The following is a 15,599-nucleotide window of genomic DNA, read 5'->3' on the forward strand; positions in this document are numbered from 1 at the left end:
TTATTAAGGATATATTAGGCCAACTACATGTTATTAAGAGTGGAATACATGTTAGAAATATCAGGTTTTTTAATTTTCTTTAAGGTATCCTGAGCATGCAGCAGAATAAGAATAAACAGTTTACTAAAATTTGGGCCTTAATGTTATGTTTCTTTGATTTTTATTTTTTTAAATCAAGGCTTATAGATTAGAACCGTTAATACTGAAGCACTACAGCAACATTTCACCCGTCCAGATCCACTGGTATAATACTTCCAATCCTCTACCTTATGAGCATATGAAGCCAAGCTTTCTCCACCCAGCAAAAGAACCTACCTCAGTTTCAGAGAATGAAGGCATTTCAACAATACCAAGCCCTGTGACCTCACCAGTCTTGTCCCGCCGACACTATGGAGAATCTATAACAAATATAGGCAAAGCAAGCATCTTAGGTAATTTCTCTTCAGGATTCCTTACCAATGAATATAAGCACTTTTTATACAGGCATTAAATTTGGGATATTTGGAAATATTCTACATATTACAAACCCATCCAATAGTTAATCCCCGTGTTTAGAATTAACTACCTTCTCACTGTTCATATTTGACGACCAAAAGCCCTGAAATCCTCTTATTAGATCAGCTCTTGTAGTTTTAGATTATGAGATAGCTGAATACACAATTTCTGGGTATCTAGTCCCTCATTTTATTCTTGGTCCTGCCACTTCTGTGAGAGCTTGGACAAGTCACATAGATTTGAATGCTTCCTCATTTATTAAATAAGGAGGTACTTGAGTTTTAAGGGTCAACTAGTTCCCTGATCAATGTCCCAAAAGTCTCCTAAACTATGTTCTTCTTGGGGGCAACAAGGATATTTCATTTATCTCTGAATGATCTCTAGTATCAGCCACAATGCTGGGTATTATTCACCCATGTGAGTATGTCCATTGCTTTTGGTTATGAGTTGCCTTAATATAAAGTACCACAAGATGGCACTATTAATAGGCTTTACCTGCTGATTTAATTGCTGTATCTCTTTGTCATACAGATTGTTTATGGATAGATTTTTATAACATATTCATTTAATTTGTATTTAGCATATCAATAGTAAATATATGTCCATGTCAGTGACATGGTTTTTAAATTTTTTAATCTTACCAAATATTCTAGTAAATAACATTCACTTGAATAAAATAGAATCTTTATTCCTTTGCAGGTTATATTTCTAGAGTTTGTACACTCTTATTTTGTTCCACACCATTTTTATTTAGAAACCTACAATATAAATTGTAATTTTTTTTTTATGTTCCCGCCCTGGAAAAATATGACTAGGGCTTGGTCGCTCTGCCGTTGGCTGTAATTATGGGTGGTGCTCTTCAGCTTGGTATGTGGTGTAATTCAGCAGAATGACTGCCCTGTTTTGTGAAATGCAGGAGCCGCTAGCATTGGAAAGGGCCTTGGAGGAATGTTGTTCTCAAGATTTGGACGTTCATCCACATCACAGCCGTCTGAGATATCAAAGGACCCAATAGAAGATGAGAAGAAGCCAGTTGCCTCGCCTTCTACTACCACTGTGGCAACACAGACCCTTCCACACAGCAGTTCCGGCTTTCTTGATTCTGCATGTTAGTTCATACTGTTCCTTCCCTAACTTTATGCTTTATCTTTTTTAAAATCGAAGAGAGCAGAGAGGATTAAGATATTAACACTAGCAGTCAACTCTAAAATCTAAAACTTTTCAAGAAAAAAATGCTTTTCAGCTGCTTACATTTTTAAGATTAATCGCAGGTAAATGCAGTTTTACTCTCTGCATTGGTGAATTAATAATGATCAGGGCCTTGTGGCACAGGGGTCTTAAGCATCAAGCATAAACAAATCTCTGAGGTAAGCACCCCCCGGTTTTTATAAAGTAGTTTTTTTAAAGTATTGTCATCTCAGCCTTAAAAATTCATCTAGTTGCAGCAAACCTATGCTGAATCTACTTTTTTCCTTTTAATTATTTATTGATTGATTTTAGAGAGTCAGAGAGAGGAAAGGAGAGAGAGAAAGAAGCATTCATTTGTTGTTCCACTTAGTTTTGCATCTAATGATTGCTTCCCGTATGTGCCCCGACTGGGGATTGAACTTGCAACCTTGGCGTCTCAGGACGATGCTCTTACCAACTGAGTTACCTGTCCAGGATGCTGTATCTACTCTTGATACTTTTTTAAAAACTGCTACACCAAAGCCATCCTGCTGCTAATCCCACTGTTTCTTTTTATGCAACCCAATTATAAAACCTTCAGAGCTTCAGTTAGTGTTGGATCCACTCTATGGCTTCCAGTTCTATCCCAGCTACCTGGCGTAAAGCAGATACTCAAGAAATGAGTAAATGAATGGATTGTTATGCTGGACTTGGCATTAGAATGGAGCTATTCTTTTTTTTCCAGTGGACTTACAAAGTTTAAAATCTTGAATTGTGAAACATTAATATCCTTACTTAGTATATAGTTACTTCTAAGAATCTAAATTTGACCCTCATTTTTAATTGCCCAGTAAAATAAGACTAAAAAGTTAAGTTCTATTTTCCCATTGACTTTAGTATAAGGAAATGTAGATTCTGAAACTAGCTACTTTCTTTATGTAACATTTTTTTGTCTAAAAATTTTTAAACGTATTTCAGATACTGATAGCCTTGTTTTCTTATTGTGTCTGTTACTCTAAATTTTAAAATGACGAGCATTTATTGCCATCCATAAAACTTACGTAAAAATGAAGATCAGTTGTGATAGTCCCGGATGCTGATCTTTCTCCACAGTCAGCCCCACTCTAGGATAAATTATCGTGGATATCTGAGTTGGACATTCCTGTTTAAGCCAATAGCATTTTTAACTTAATCTTATCATTTTTTCCCTTTTTATTTTCTTTTTTTTTTAAGTGAGATGCAGGGAGGCAGAGAGACAGACTCCTGCATGCACCCCAACCAAGATCCACCCAGCATCTGAGGCTAATGCTCTACCCATCTGGGTCTGCTGCTCTGTTGCACAGCAACTGAGCTATTTTAGTGCCTGAAGCAAGGCCATGGAGCCATCCTCAGTGCCCAGGGCCAACTTGCTCATTTGAGCTATGGCTGACAGAAGGGGACATGAGAGAGGGGAGGAGGGGTGGAGAAGCAGATGGTCACTTCTCCTGTGTACCCTGACTGGGAATCAAACCCAGGACTTACACATGCTGGGCTGACACTCTACTACTGAGCCAACTGGCCAGAGCCAACTTAATCTTATCGTTATCAGATTCTGAGTACTGAAAATTAACAGTGCTAAAAAAAAACCTCATTTTAGGCTTTGATGTTTGTACGAATTTTATATTTTAGTTTTCTTATAAGAGTTCCTATACTATTGCTGACTTAAGTTCTCACTTCTACTTACTATCAGAATAAGCTCTCAATTTTATTTAATATCAGAATTGTGATTGTGAAAATACAAAATTCTGTTGGAACATGCAGGTGTCAAAAGAAAATTCTAAATTTCTAAGGAAAAGTAATTTCAAAGAATTTTGTAAGATGCTAGGTAAAAAGTCGGAATTCTTGTAATGTTACTGCACCACAAAGGTGGTAGTAAATAGTGGAATGAATGGAAGAGCAGAGTGGGTAGCCCAAGAGAAGGGTGATGAAGACGGAGGGAGAATCTATAGGACCTGAGGGAGGAAAACTTTTAGTAGTTTGGTTCCCCTTCCTTCTCTCCTTCCTTCCTTCTCTCCTTCCTTCCTTCTCTCCTTCCTTCCTTCCTTCCTTCCTTCCTCCCTCCCTCCCTCCCTCCCTCCCTCCCTTCCTCCCTCCCTTTCTCTCTCTCTCTTTCTTTCCTCCCTCCCTCCCTTCTTTCCTTCCTTCCTTCCTTCCTTCCTTCCTTCCTTCCTTCCTTCCTTCCTTCCTTCCTCTTTTCTTTTTTCCTATTTAAAATTAACATAGTAAATTCAAAATGATAATAGATAAACCTATTTCTTCTTTCAAAACAATAGTGAGTACAGGTGCTTAGCTGTATCACATCATTATATTTTGATAGCTTAATAAAATACACTTGCTTTCCTTCTTACATATAAATTCCTTGTTGGTCCTAATGGTAAATTCCTTGTCAACTATAAACTCAACTAAATCTGAGCTAATCTAATGAATCTTCATTACATATATTCATCTGTAGATATAGATGTAACTATTAAAATTGGGCCACTGCTACAGTAGAATTCTGCCTTTTAAATCAAATCCTCAAGATTTGCCTTACTAATTCTTGGACTTGCTTCAGTGATACACTCTTATGCGTAATCCTGATTTAGACAAATTTCTTAAGTCTTAATTGCTATTTTGGCTATCTTTTGCAAATCGTAGAACTTCCTTAAATCTTCTTTTTGAAATTTGGTCATTATGATGAGGTCCTTCAGCCTGCCTTCTTTCTTTCTGCTCCCCTCCATGGCCTCAGTTCTCAGTAACCTCTGTTCTGAAGCTCCAGCTTTGATTCTCTATTGATTCTCTTTTTCTTTGAGGGTAAGATGGACACAGGTTTTGAATTCATGATCAGTCAGGGTTTCTGACTTTGAGAGTAAGTGCTGTTGGTTGTCATCAAGTTGATGGTGCTAGCTATTCTTTTTCTTTTGAAAAAGTCTAGGCTTATTTCCAGTGCTGTTAATATTTCATTTCTTATGCTCCCCTCTGTAACATGTGGAAAGGACAGATCTGTTTCTTGTAGCATTGTTTTGCCTTTAGGTCAGAACTTAAATGAACTATATGTTTTTGGGGAGATCTGGGTGTTAACAGATTATGCCGTTACATTTCAAAATTAATTATGCTTACATTTTCCATGAAAGAACTCTTTACAAAAAATCACAATGTGTACTTCTTTATGTATGCTAGGGTTAATCAGCTTATTTGGGAGTGTTGTTCTAACTTTTGGCCACTGCATCATTGAAGGCCTTTTGTCACTATCAGCCAATACTTTACAGCATCTTGTGTTTTTTTTTCACAGATTTCAGACTTCAGGAGTCGTTCTTTAATCTCCCACAACTTCTTTTTCCGGAAAATGTAATGCAGAATAAAGATAATACCCTCGGTATGGTATATGTCAGGAATAGCATTCAAAATACTATGAAAATTATCTACTTAGTTCTTCTGCTCATTGAAAAATTAAATCAGTTCTTCTATGAACTCACCCTATAGACTATTTCTTTCTATATTTTCTAATCTTAAATGGTAGTGATCCTGAAACTCAACTGTTGATCAGTGCATAATGTGCTAAAATATATGATACTTCTATACATTCCTACAAAAAAAGAATCCTTTAGAGAGGGGAGAAAAGCATAAGCCATTTTTTCTTCTCTATTGCCCTAAAGGCTTCAAAGAAGTGCACCATACCTCTCAGGTACTACACTAGATACAAAAGGTTTTTATAGGGTAAAGGATTTAATCATTCCTAATTATTTCAGATATCAGTAACACTACCACTTAGGGCTATAGGTATGTTGTAGCTAATATCTGGTTTCGGTACAAGTACTTAATATTCTTTAGAGGGGCAGGTTTGCTTACCAATTATTATTGGATGCAAGAGATATTTTCAGTCTCTTTAATTTTCAGCAGATTCTAAATATCACAGAGGATTAATCTTAGCAATTTAAATTATATTCATCAGTTTCTACAACTTCTTTATTCATTTTTTTTAATTGTGGATTTTGTCTCTAATAAAAGATGTGTTACAGGTTTTTTCTTTGGATATTTTAGGCATGTCTAATTTTACCATTTCTGTATTTAATTGCTAATTTTTATACATTTTTTCCTACTTTCAAAATAACTTATTTGATACAAGTTTCAAAACAGTGTTTTAGTATCACAAATCGATCTACTTTTTTTTCTCCCTAGCCACATCTTGTATTGATCAAAGTCAGTAAATTCCCCTCAAGAATTGCTTTTTTTTAACTTTTTATTGATTGATTGATTGATTGATTTTAATTTATTGTGTTTACATAGATTCTAGAACTCACTCTGGTCCCTGCTCATGTAGTTGTTAGTTATTTCCCTAAAGAAACACCGTATTTTTCACTCCATAAGATGCACCTGATCGTAAGACACACCTAGGGTTTTAAGGAGGAAAGTAAGAAAAAAATATTCTGAGCCAAATGGTGTGTTAAAATATTTAATAAAATGCCATATTATTTGCTCCATAAGACATGGGCATTTTTCCCTCCACTTTTGGGGGAGAAAAAAGTGCATCTTATGAAACAAAATACAGTCATTTGATTTATGTTTTTAACGTATTTAGTTGCAGAAAGGAACATTAATCTGCTTGTATATTTTTCCTGTGTTCAAGCAGCCCTTGTATCCACTATCTTAGAGCCCTCCAATGACCTGAGCCATTAGGCCACTAATCATAACCACACCAAACTGATTCAGTTGGCAGTATGCATATGGCTTCTATTTTCTCTTCCCCTGTTTGTATTTACTCCATAATTATTTATTAAATGATTACCATGAGCCAAGATAACAAGGTAGTCACTGGTAAAAATACCAAGATGAAACAGATTTATGTACTGCCCATAAAATATTAAATACTGGTGTGGAAATTAAGTATTTTCCAGAGGGCATACTCTAGTAGGGAAAGTAGGTAACTACATAAATAATTATAATATGTGGTAGAATGTGATGAACCACATCAGGGAGGTGCTGGTCACAGACGTGGTCAGTTCTAAGGAGTGAGGCAAATGATCACCCTGGAGAAATTATAAAGGGCTTCATTGGAAGTAGGGTTTCAACATGCAGAGATGAAAAACATTGCAAGGACAAGAAACAGCATAACCAAAGGCACAGAGGTGGGGGGAGCACAGAGTGTATAAGAACCAGAAGTTTGTTTTCTTGAGAAGTGCCAAGGCTGAGTGGAAGGGAGTAGTTCTTTTTTTTTTTTTTTTTTTTAAATTTTTTCTTTATTTTTTATTTATTCATTTTAGACAGGAGAGGGAGAGACAGAGAGAGAGAAGGGGGGGAGGAGCTGGAAGCATCAACTCCCATATGTGCCTTGACCAGGCAAGCCCAGGGTTTCGAACCGGCAACCTCAGCATTTCCAGGTCGACGCTTTATCCACTGTGCCACCACAGGTCAGGCGGAAGGGAGTAGTTCTGAATATGTTTGGGATGCTTCTTAAACCAGATTGTAGTGGGTCCAACAAATCTGGCCACTATCTAGAAGTTTTTCTATTCAAGATTGACCTGCAGAGTCTATGTTCACCCACACAGCCCATGTATTGTCAAATCTGGGTATTTAAATGTCTTTCAAGGTACGTTAGTGTTGGGAAACGTTTTTGACAGAAATGACAACTGATTTTAAAACTTGTTAATAGAGTTTTTGTTACTTTCCTCAAGTAAAGGATAGTTGGAGAATATTCCTAAATGTATTTGGAGCTATGATAGTTCAAAAATATATAAATATTCCTTGAATGTCAAATACCTAAGCACATGAAATAAATAGTCGCCCTGAGGCAGCACAAAAATATGACATAATTTGCTAACAAGAACTCTGAATATAATCTTTCTTACTACAAATGAATCTTTCACCAATCATTTAAAAACACGGTTTTCTTTGCTAGTACTTTATTTTTCTTGCTGTCTACAAGGAGCCACAAATCATGCAATTATGACCATAATTATTACTTACAAATAAGATAACTTTTAAGATTTATCAAGTTTGTAAAAATTTCTCCCTAGGGAAGTTAAGATGCTTCCTCTAAATAGTAGTAACCCGTCTGGTTAATACACATTTTAATACTAAGATGCTTTCTTTCTGTTCATGCTATTTCTTTAATACCATATCCATGTTGACAAGCCTTGTGCACAAAAGAATTCTCTGATAAAAGCACAGTATTGGTGACACTTTACCTTCTTACTATGTAAAGTGTAGACGTTTGCTTGGGGACTAGGGAGGGAAACATGTTCATATGCCTGACTCCCCAGGAAAGAAAATAATCCATGTTTTAGCAACTGCTGATGATTGTTAAAAGCTGACATTTTTTTTCTCATTTTACTTTTCTTCAACCATTCAGGAATCTTACTCTTTTCTTTGTGAACAGAAGAATTCTAAAACTTAGACACCCAAGAAACAGAGAGAAGGACAAAGTGATGATTTTCTATTCTCCTTTCTCTTTCCCCTAACTCAGTGAGAGAAATGGAGAAACTGCCAGCCTGTGTGGTGCTCCTTGTTCTCGGTCTGGTAATCAGGAAGAAGTCCGTCCAAGGCAGCTCCATGTAGACTTGGGCCACTTTGGCCAACAGCACATCTCATAGCACATACAGGGTGGGGTAAAAGTAGGTTTACAGTTGTTCAGATGGAAAATAATATAATAATAACAATAAACTGTGTTTCACGGACTCACCACTGTAAACCTGCTTTTGTCCCACCCTGTATAAAGTGATGCTGTCATGTTGAACCTGTCCCTTGGGAAACTGTGATCTGTATAAACAAGAGAGAAAAGATGAGACACAGGCCCAACTAGCTCTTTCCATCCACCTGTAGAATCAACACTAGTGTGAAGTTAACCACACCAGCAGCCAGACTGCCTGGGTTAAACATTTTAAGGAAGGTGAGAGACTATCATATTTGCATCAGGTATAAGCTGGCTACCCAGATCCCATTTTGATAGGGACAACCTACAATAAACATTGATAGAAAGGGAAAGGGAAAGCCAACCAGTTAACAGCACTTTTATTAAAGTCCCAATAGCTGATAAGAGTAACAAGGACACATAATAGGATGATGATTAAATTAAGCATTTTAGTGTCTAGTCTGTGAAAGGCAGTGTTGTATGACAGTAATAGCACACTAAAAATAAATTTCAGGTACATGAAATTAAAGCAGAGCCAAATAACACTTGTCATAACAAAAAAATATCTCTCTTTGACTTTAACACAATTCAACTTAAGACTGTTGGACTAGTAAGACATTCTACAGTGACATTTGAAAGTGAATTCTTAGAACTTACACTTTGTGGTCTTCACCAGTATTAATGCATATGATTCCCATCTCCTCTGTTTCTCCCCTTTTTTCTCCTTTTTTTCTTTATAACTAACTTTACCTTGACTCTTCCTCATCATGCTGAGAATTCCAGTTCTTCTTTCGTCTTCCTGCCTGTTGTGTCAGAACATACGTACAAACCTAGCACAAAGGTCCATGGAGTGCAGAAGATGTAAGAGTCAGACGTCACTACCCACAGTCCCGAGATGGATTCCATCTATTTCTGATTTATGGATTAGCCTATCATAATTTAAATGAGGAAAGTAACAGTTTAAAAAATTTTATAAACGTCTATGTCAGTGTATCTTACAAATGGTTTAATAACCTAATAGGTATTTTATGCTGTTGAAGTATAAACCTTGCCTGAGACGGTATAGATAGGTCCATGGACATTTCTTATCAGAAAAGAACAATTGGATAGAGAAGCACCAACTATATATGCATTTTTAAGTCACCAAATGGTATTATCACAAAACAGATGTTTAAGTATTAGTGAAACATATATATGAAATCATTCTCTAGTGTGACATAGTTTCCTGCATGCAAGTACCAAATTCTCAGTGTAAAACAAAACCCAACTTTTTCTCCAAATTCCTCCTTAATTTTTGCAGTTTTACTTTTCACATCCTCTGGCATTCTGGACAAAGAACAGACTTTGAGTGTCTGGTAGTGATTTGAGTATTTTTTGTTTTGAAGGTGGACCCTTCAAAAATACCGTATGGCTCACTGACAGTTTCAGAGAAGTTAGTTCCTGAAGATCAAAATATCATTTTTTAAGTGTTTTCTCTCTAAGGATTTATTAAATGCCTTGATTTTTTAAGGGGATTTTGCTCTAATGGGTATTGCAAGGACTTTCTGTGGGGGTTAGAAAGGATTTCATTGACTCACTGAATTGTGTTAGTGCAGCACTGCTATAAATGAAATCTTTCCTCTCAAGGATCAGCAGTCTTCCTCCCACTTCAGCTTGAACCACAACACACATTCACGAAGCATGTGTATGTTCCAGGCACATGTTAGGCCCCACTGACTGGACAGAATCTAGGCTGCCTTTGAGGAGTTCGGCCAAGTGGGGAAGAAGACATGCAGCTATAAAAACATTATCTTCTAGCATATCCCTGCAGCGCCAGTCAATGTGTAGGGCCTCCCCAAAGAAGGGACCTCTAGTGACCTCTTGCACTCCCACAGATATTACAAGTAAGCCTGGACCATAATTCTGCAGGAGGGCTGCTTTTCTTATTTTACAGATTAGACAGAAAATTTAAAAAGGAAATCCAGGAGTTGAGCCTAGTTTCTTTAACGCAAATCTACTCTTTAATACCAAGTGAATTCTTTTAATTGATTAAGGAGAGAAACACTGATTTGTTCCATTTATTTATGCATTCATGGGTTGATTCTTGTATGTTCCCTGACCAGAGATAGAACCTGCAACGTTGGTATATCAGGATGACGTTCTAACCACCTGTGCTACTCTGCCTGGGCCCTAAATGAATTTTTTTGTTGTTCTGTTATTATTTCATATTAATCTGGGCATACAAAGGAAAGTACTCACCATATAGAATCCTAAGATAATAAGGCTCTCTTGAGTGTTCTCCCCATACAATTAGAGTGAAAAGTCACTTTGAAATATATGTACAAATCTATCATTAGGAGAATCACTTCTATTAGCTAAATTTTTACCTTCAACTCTAGTAAGTCTATATAGAACCCATCATATTGTAATATTTATTCACTTGATGGATTTTTTTTTTCTTTTAGTGGAATTGGATCACAGAATTGATTTTGAACTCCGAGAAGGACTTGTGGAGAGCCGCTATTGGTCAGCTGTCACGTCACATACTGCCTACTGGTCGTCCCTGGATGTCGCCCTCTTTCTTTTAACCTTCATGTACAAACATGAGCACGACAATAATGCAAAACCCAATTTAGATCCAATTTGAACTCTTGAAGGACATTAGTGGCCCAATACTGACTTTTTTTTTCTGTTAAAATATGTGTGTCAAGATACAGAGATTTCAAGTTTAAGTATATTTCAGTTTTGTTTAGGGCAAGAAATATTTGAATTTAAAAGCACTTTATTTTGTTTAAGAAACAAAACATTTTTTCAGTCCAAAAGAAGTAAATTTACAGTTATCATCATTTTAATTATGAGTCTGACAGACATATACCCCCCTTTCAGAGAATGAAGCAAAACTTGAAAGTAAGGAACATTTGGGTGAACTGCAGGGTTATAAATCACAATCTAATTTCACCAATATAAAGGCATATTAATGGATTGAATCTAATATATTAACCAAAATATGTTATAAATATAAAGTGGTCAAGATCTAACGTATTCTATATGGAGATCAAGAGTCAGTATCATTGAAGCTTCCATTTCCACGGTTCCTTTGAAAGATTATAACATTTAAGTGTTTTGAATTTAATTTGTTTAGCAAAACTAATGATAAAAAAGAAATAATATTTGAACTGTATTTATAATTTATTACCTCTAATTATTTTATTTCAATGTATGAAACATTACTTTTTTAATGTTTCCTTTGAAAAATTTAAGAACCACATTTATTTTCTATACTGTTAAGACCAGTTTTGTCCCCAAAAGATCATCTTTGTACTCTTCAGATGAATATATAGACACTGTGGCATACTTTGAGTATTTTTTTCATTAAAAACTTGTAGTTTCACACAAATAACACTAGTTGAATTATTTTGAAAAAATTGTACTTTTTATTTCACGTGTACCTCAGAATGCTAAAGTTTTCTAAACAGAGTACTCCATAATGAGTACACATCAACTTTATTGGAAATTTTCATAAACCTCTTTGGATTCGGGAGTATGACAACTATTTTAAATATATAAATATCTATGTGCCAAACATATATAAAGGGATGGAGTGCCACTAACATTTTATTTTAGAAGTGTTTAAGAAAACATGGTTAAGATGTAAGGCAGAACAGATCAGGGTTCCGAGGCATTAGAAGAGTCTTCCTTAGCTATAATGATTTCCACAGTGCTTTTCATCTGAGGAGCTCAAAGTGCTTTAAAATTCAGTAATCTATGTAGAAGCTCCTTGAGGTAAGTAAGTGTTATTCTCACCTTACATGGTAATATACTAAGGCACCAAAATACGTGAAGTGCCTTGAATTAGATTACAGAGCAAGTCAGAAGAGCTCAGATTGAAGCCAGACCATATTCTTCATATCAGACTAATAATTCACATGTTACCTCTTAATAGTTTGCAGACAGTAATAACAGAAGTCACAGTACGTAATTTGGAGAAATGACTGTGAAACCAGTCATCTCTACGGTGTCTTACACATTCTTGGGTTCTCACACAAAAGGAAGAGCTCCCTAGAGGGGACCAGTAGCCATCTCTGCCACAACCAGTCCTCACTTCTGAGTGGCTTCCACTAGGTTCCACTTAAGGTGCTGTCTTTGCTTATTGTACAAGGATTTTTCTTAGCTTCCCTGTGATGGTCAGACTGGGGGCACAGTTGGTCATTTGCACATGTCACCTTCTCCTTTATAAGATAGTGGGATCTGTGGCTTACTTGTGGGTTTTACTCAGCACATCAGTCCTCTTGTCTATTTTGGCCTTTCATTGAATTTGCACAACATAAAACACTTCTTTTTAGTGTTTAAAAAGATTCCAAGGCTCCATGACCAAATATGTGACCAAGAAACCCTTGCTATAAAAGGCTTCTGATGAGATCTTAGCAAAGGTGAAGTAATCTCTTTTGAATTTAGAGATTCCTGTGAACTCAGGTCATTTTCATACCCTCTTTATTCGTAGGTCGAATTTAGTTCTCAGGAAAATTAAACTTGTATCTCGTATGACTGTTATTAAATGTACTTGAGCATACGTTGCTGTGGGTGGTACGACACTCAAATGCCTAAGAGCTTTAAGGAATTCATTCTCAACCACTAGAATGTGAAGAGCCCTTTTTACCTCGGAAGAAAGTCTATCAACCTTTTAATTTGGAATTGAGTAAAAAGAAAATTATATTCCTTAACCGTAGGAATATATCTGCACCCCTTTTTTCATATTGAGAAAAAAGAATCAAGTTTAACCACATGGAATTTGAATCCTTGAAAAGAACACTCAAAACACCCTTTTCAAAATGAGATATTCAGTATTACTGGATAGGTGTTTTGTTTGCAATTCATTACTTCATCAGCAGAGATGGCAGTTTTGATTTTACAGTAAGTACTCTTGTTTCCCCGTCTGCATGTTACCATGGAATGTACTTGTATATACTCAAGTAATATACAGAGTATGTGTAACTTCAGCTTGATTTAGAAGCTAAGTCAGTTACTGAGTAACATTCTGCAACTTTATTCCAGCAAGTACTAATATTTTGCAACTTTATTCCAGCAAGTACTAAAAAGTTTTGTTTTTGATACCATTAAAATTTTATTCTCTATTTTGTGTACATGCTATGATGATTCTTCTGAGCACTGGTCAGATCGTTCAATTTTAATCCATTTAGGTTTACAGAAGTTATGTAAACTTGAGAATGTTTTGGATTAAATCTTGCTTTATTTTTACTTTAAAATTAGCCTTTGCTAGAGCCTTTTGTTCATCACTTTATTTTAAATAGTAAGTATACTTATGTCACAACTGTGTTTTAGATCATAATTACAAAATGTCCTCAGTTTTCCAAGAACTACTCCTTTATATATGAAGCAAGCCTTGGGAATCTTGTGTTTTATTTCTTCCTGTGGGACATTATCTGTCAGCCTCTGGAAGCTCTCACACTGAACATGTTCTACAGAAGCCCTCAAGACAGTGATGTGCAAACATTTATCCTCGTTTTTTCTCTGTGTCCCTGCTGCAGGCTGAAGCGTCCTGCTCTGCAAGGCATTTATTTAACAAGCCAGTCCCAGCCTTGTGTTTCCCCACAGAGCAGACAGGACCAAAGAAGTTCACAGTGCGGTGTCCCAGCAGAGTCCGGCCAAGCCTAGAGATCTCATTATGAGGCCTTTAGTTGAGGGAAAATAATTGAATTGCTTTTTGATTACTTAGCATGGTTCATATTTCTGTCTTTTCAGCTACTAATAAGTCATTTGGACATTGAGAAAACGAATATGAGTGTATGTCTTACTGTTTTTGAATAATTTTTTGTTAGCATGGAAATAGAGTTGAAGAAGAAACATGATGATGTGCCTGACCAGGCAGTGGTGCAGTGGATAGAGCAGGGGTCGGGAACCTTTTTGGCTGAGAGAGCCATGAACACCACATATTTTAAAATGTAATTTCGTGAGAGCCATACAACGACCTGTGTACCTTACGCATTATCCAATAAAAGTTTGATGTTGTCCCAGAGGACAGTTGTGATTGGCTCCAGCCACCCGCAACCATTAACATGAGTGGTAGGAAATGAATAGATTGTAATACATGAGAATGTTTTATATTTTTAACATTTTTCTTTATTAAAGATTTGTCTCCAGCCAGATGCAGCCATCAAAAGAGCCACATCTGGCTCGTGAACCATAGGTTCCCAACCCCTAGGATAGAACATCAGACTGAGACACAGAGGACCCAGGTTTGAAGAGGTTACCAGCTTGAACGCAGGATCATAGACATGGCCCCGTGGTCACTGGCTTGAGCAAGGGGTCACTTGCTCTGCTGTAGCCCCCTCCCCCCCCCATCAAGGCACATGAGAAAGTAATCTATGACCAACTAAAGTGCTGCAACAGAATTGGCGCTTCTCATCTCTCCCTTCCTGCCTGTCTGTCCCTCTCTGTCCCTCTCTCTGTCTCTCTCGCTAAAAGAAAAAGAAGCAGCATGATGTTAAAGAAGGGTCAGGGCAGAGCTAAAAAGAGGCTGTGGTAGTCATATACTGGAGAAAGAGCTAACATTTGACTAAACTGTGTTGGATTGTTGACTTCTGTGGTGATTCTCAAATGGTCACATCCTTACTCTGCTGCCATCCCTGGGCCTCGGCCTCTGCCAGGAATGGAATGGTACCCCAGCTGAACTTGAAACACATTCATTAAATGTTTTTGTGCTTAGGTATGGGCAGTACATAGGTTTCCTAACGTTTTTTACCTACATGAAAAACTTTACCTACGAAGAGCACGTTTAACCCTGATGGGTCTAGGGGACTCTTACACTGTCTCCCTAATTTCTCCTTTTGCATTAGTCAAGGGGAGAAGGAAGTTGCCAAGACATATTTATAGTACTGTGCTTAGAGCAGTATACAGAGTGGCAGGATAGAGAATTTCATCTCAAAGGTCTCCTCTAGTCAATGGTGCCGTGATGGGAACAGCCAGGGTTGTGTATGCCCCGTTTCATACTTTAGTGGATGTTTGTGATCATTTCAAAAAAATTTTTTAATTTCAGTGTTTGTACAAATTTTAGAGGTCATATAATCCAACCCTGTTTTAGTTTCATGTGAGCATTTAAATAGCCTAAAGGTCATTGAAAAGTGAAGACTCAGCCCAAAGACTCAGTGAAAGACTAAATACACAGCAAAAACGGAGGCAAGCAGTGGACTCTTCAAGGAAAAATATGATTAACAATAGAACTCTAGAGCTGGAAGAGGTAGAGAAATTATTTTCCAAAGCATGGTCTGCAGATGTTAACAGGTGTCCTCTCAGG

General features: G+C 36.8%; 1 protein-coding gene across 6 annotated transcripts in view; it reads left to right on the top strand.

Annotated features, from left to right (window-relative positions):
* Positions 1 to 13,539, top strand: part of DDHD1 (DDHD domain containing 1) — a 76,570-nt gene extending 63,031 nt beyond the window's left edge. For 3 of the 6 annotated variants that reach the window (XM_066343857.1, XM_066343859.1, XM_066343861.1), the window contains 4 exons: positions 179 to 431; positions 1,412 to 1,603; positions 4,973 to 5,056; positions 10,753 to 13,539. In XM_066343857.1, the coding sequence (XP_066199954.1) occupies positions 179 to 431; positions 1,412 to 1,603; positions 4,973 to 5,056; positions 10,753 to 10,934 (711 nt within the window). In that variant the 3' untranslated portion in view covers positions 10,935 to 13,539. The remainder of the gene's footprint in view (positions 1 to 178; positions 432 to 1,411; positions 1,604 to 4,972; positions 5,057 to 10,752) is intronic. The other 3 variants (XM_066343858.1, XM_066343862.1, XM_066343863.1) reach the window with 1 other exon arrangement.
* Positions 13,540 to 15,599: the final 2,060 nt, after the last annotated feature.

Source organism: Saccopteryx leptura, chromosome 6, assembly GCF_036850995.1.
Source record: "Saccopteryx leptura isolate mSacLep1 chromosome 6, mSacLep1_pri_phased_curated, whole genome shotgun sequence".
Classification (NCBI taxonomy): Eukaryota; Metazoa; Chordata; class Mammalia; order Chiroptera; family Emballonuridae; genus Saccopteryx; species Saccopteryx leptura.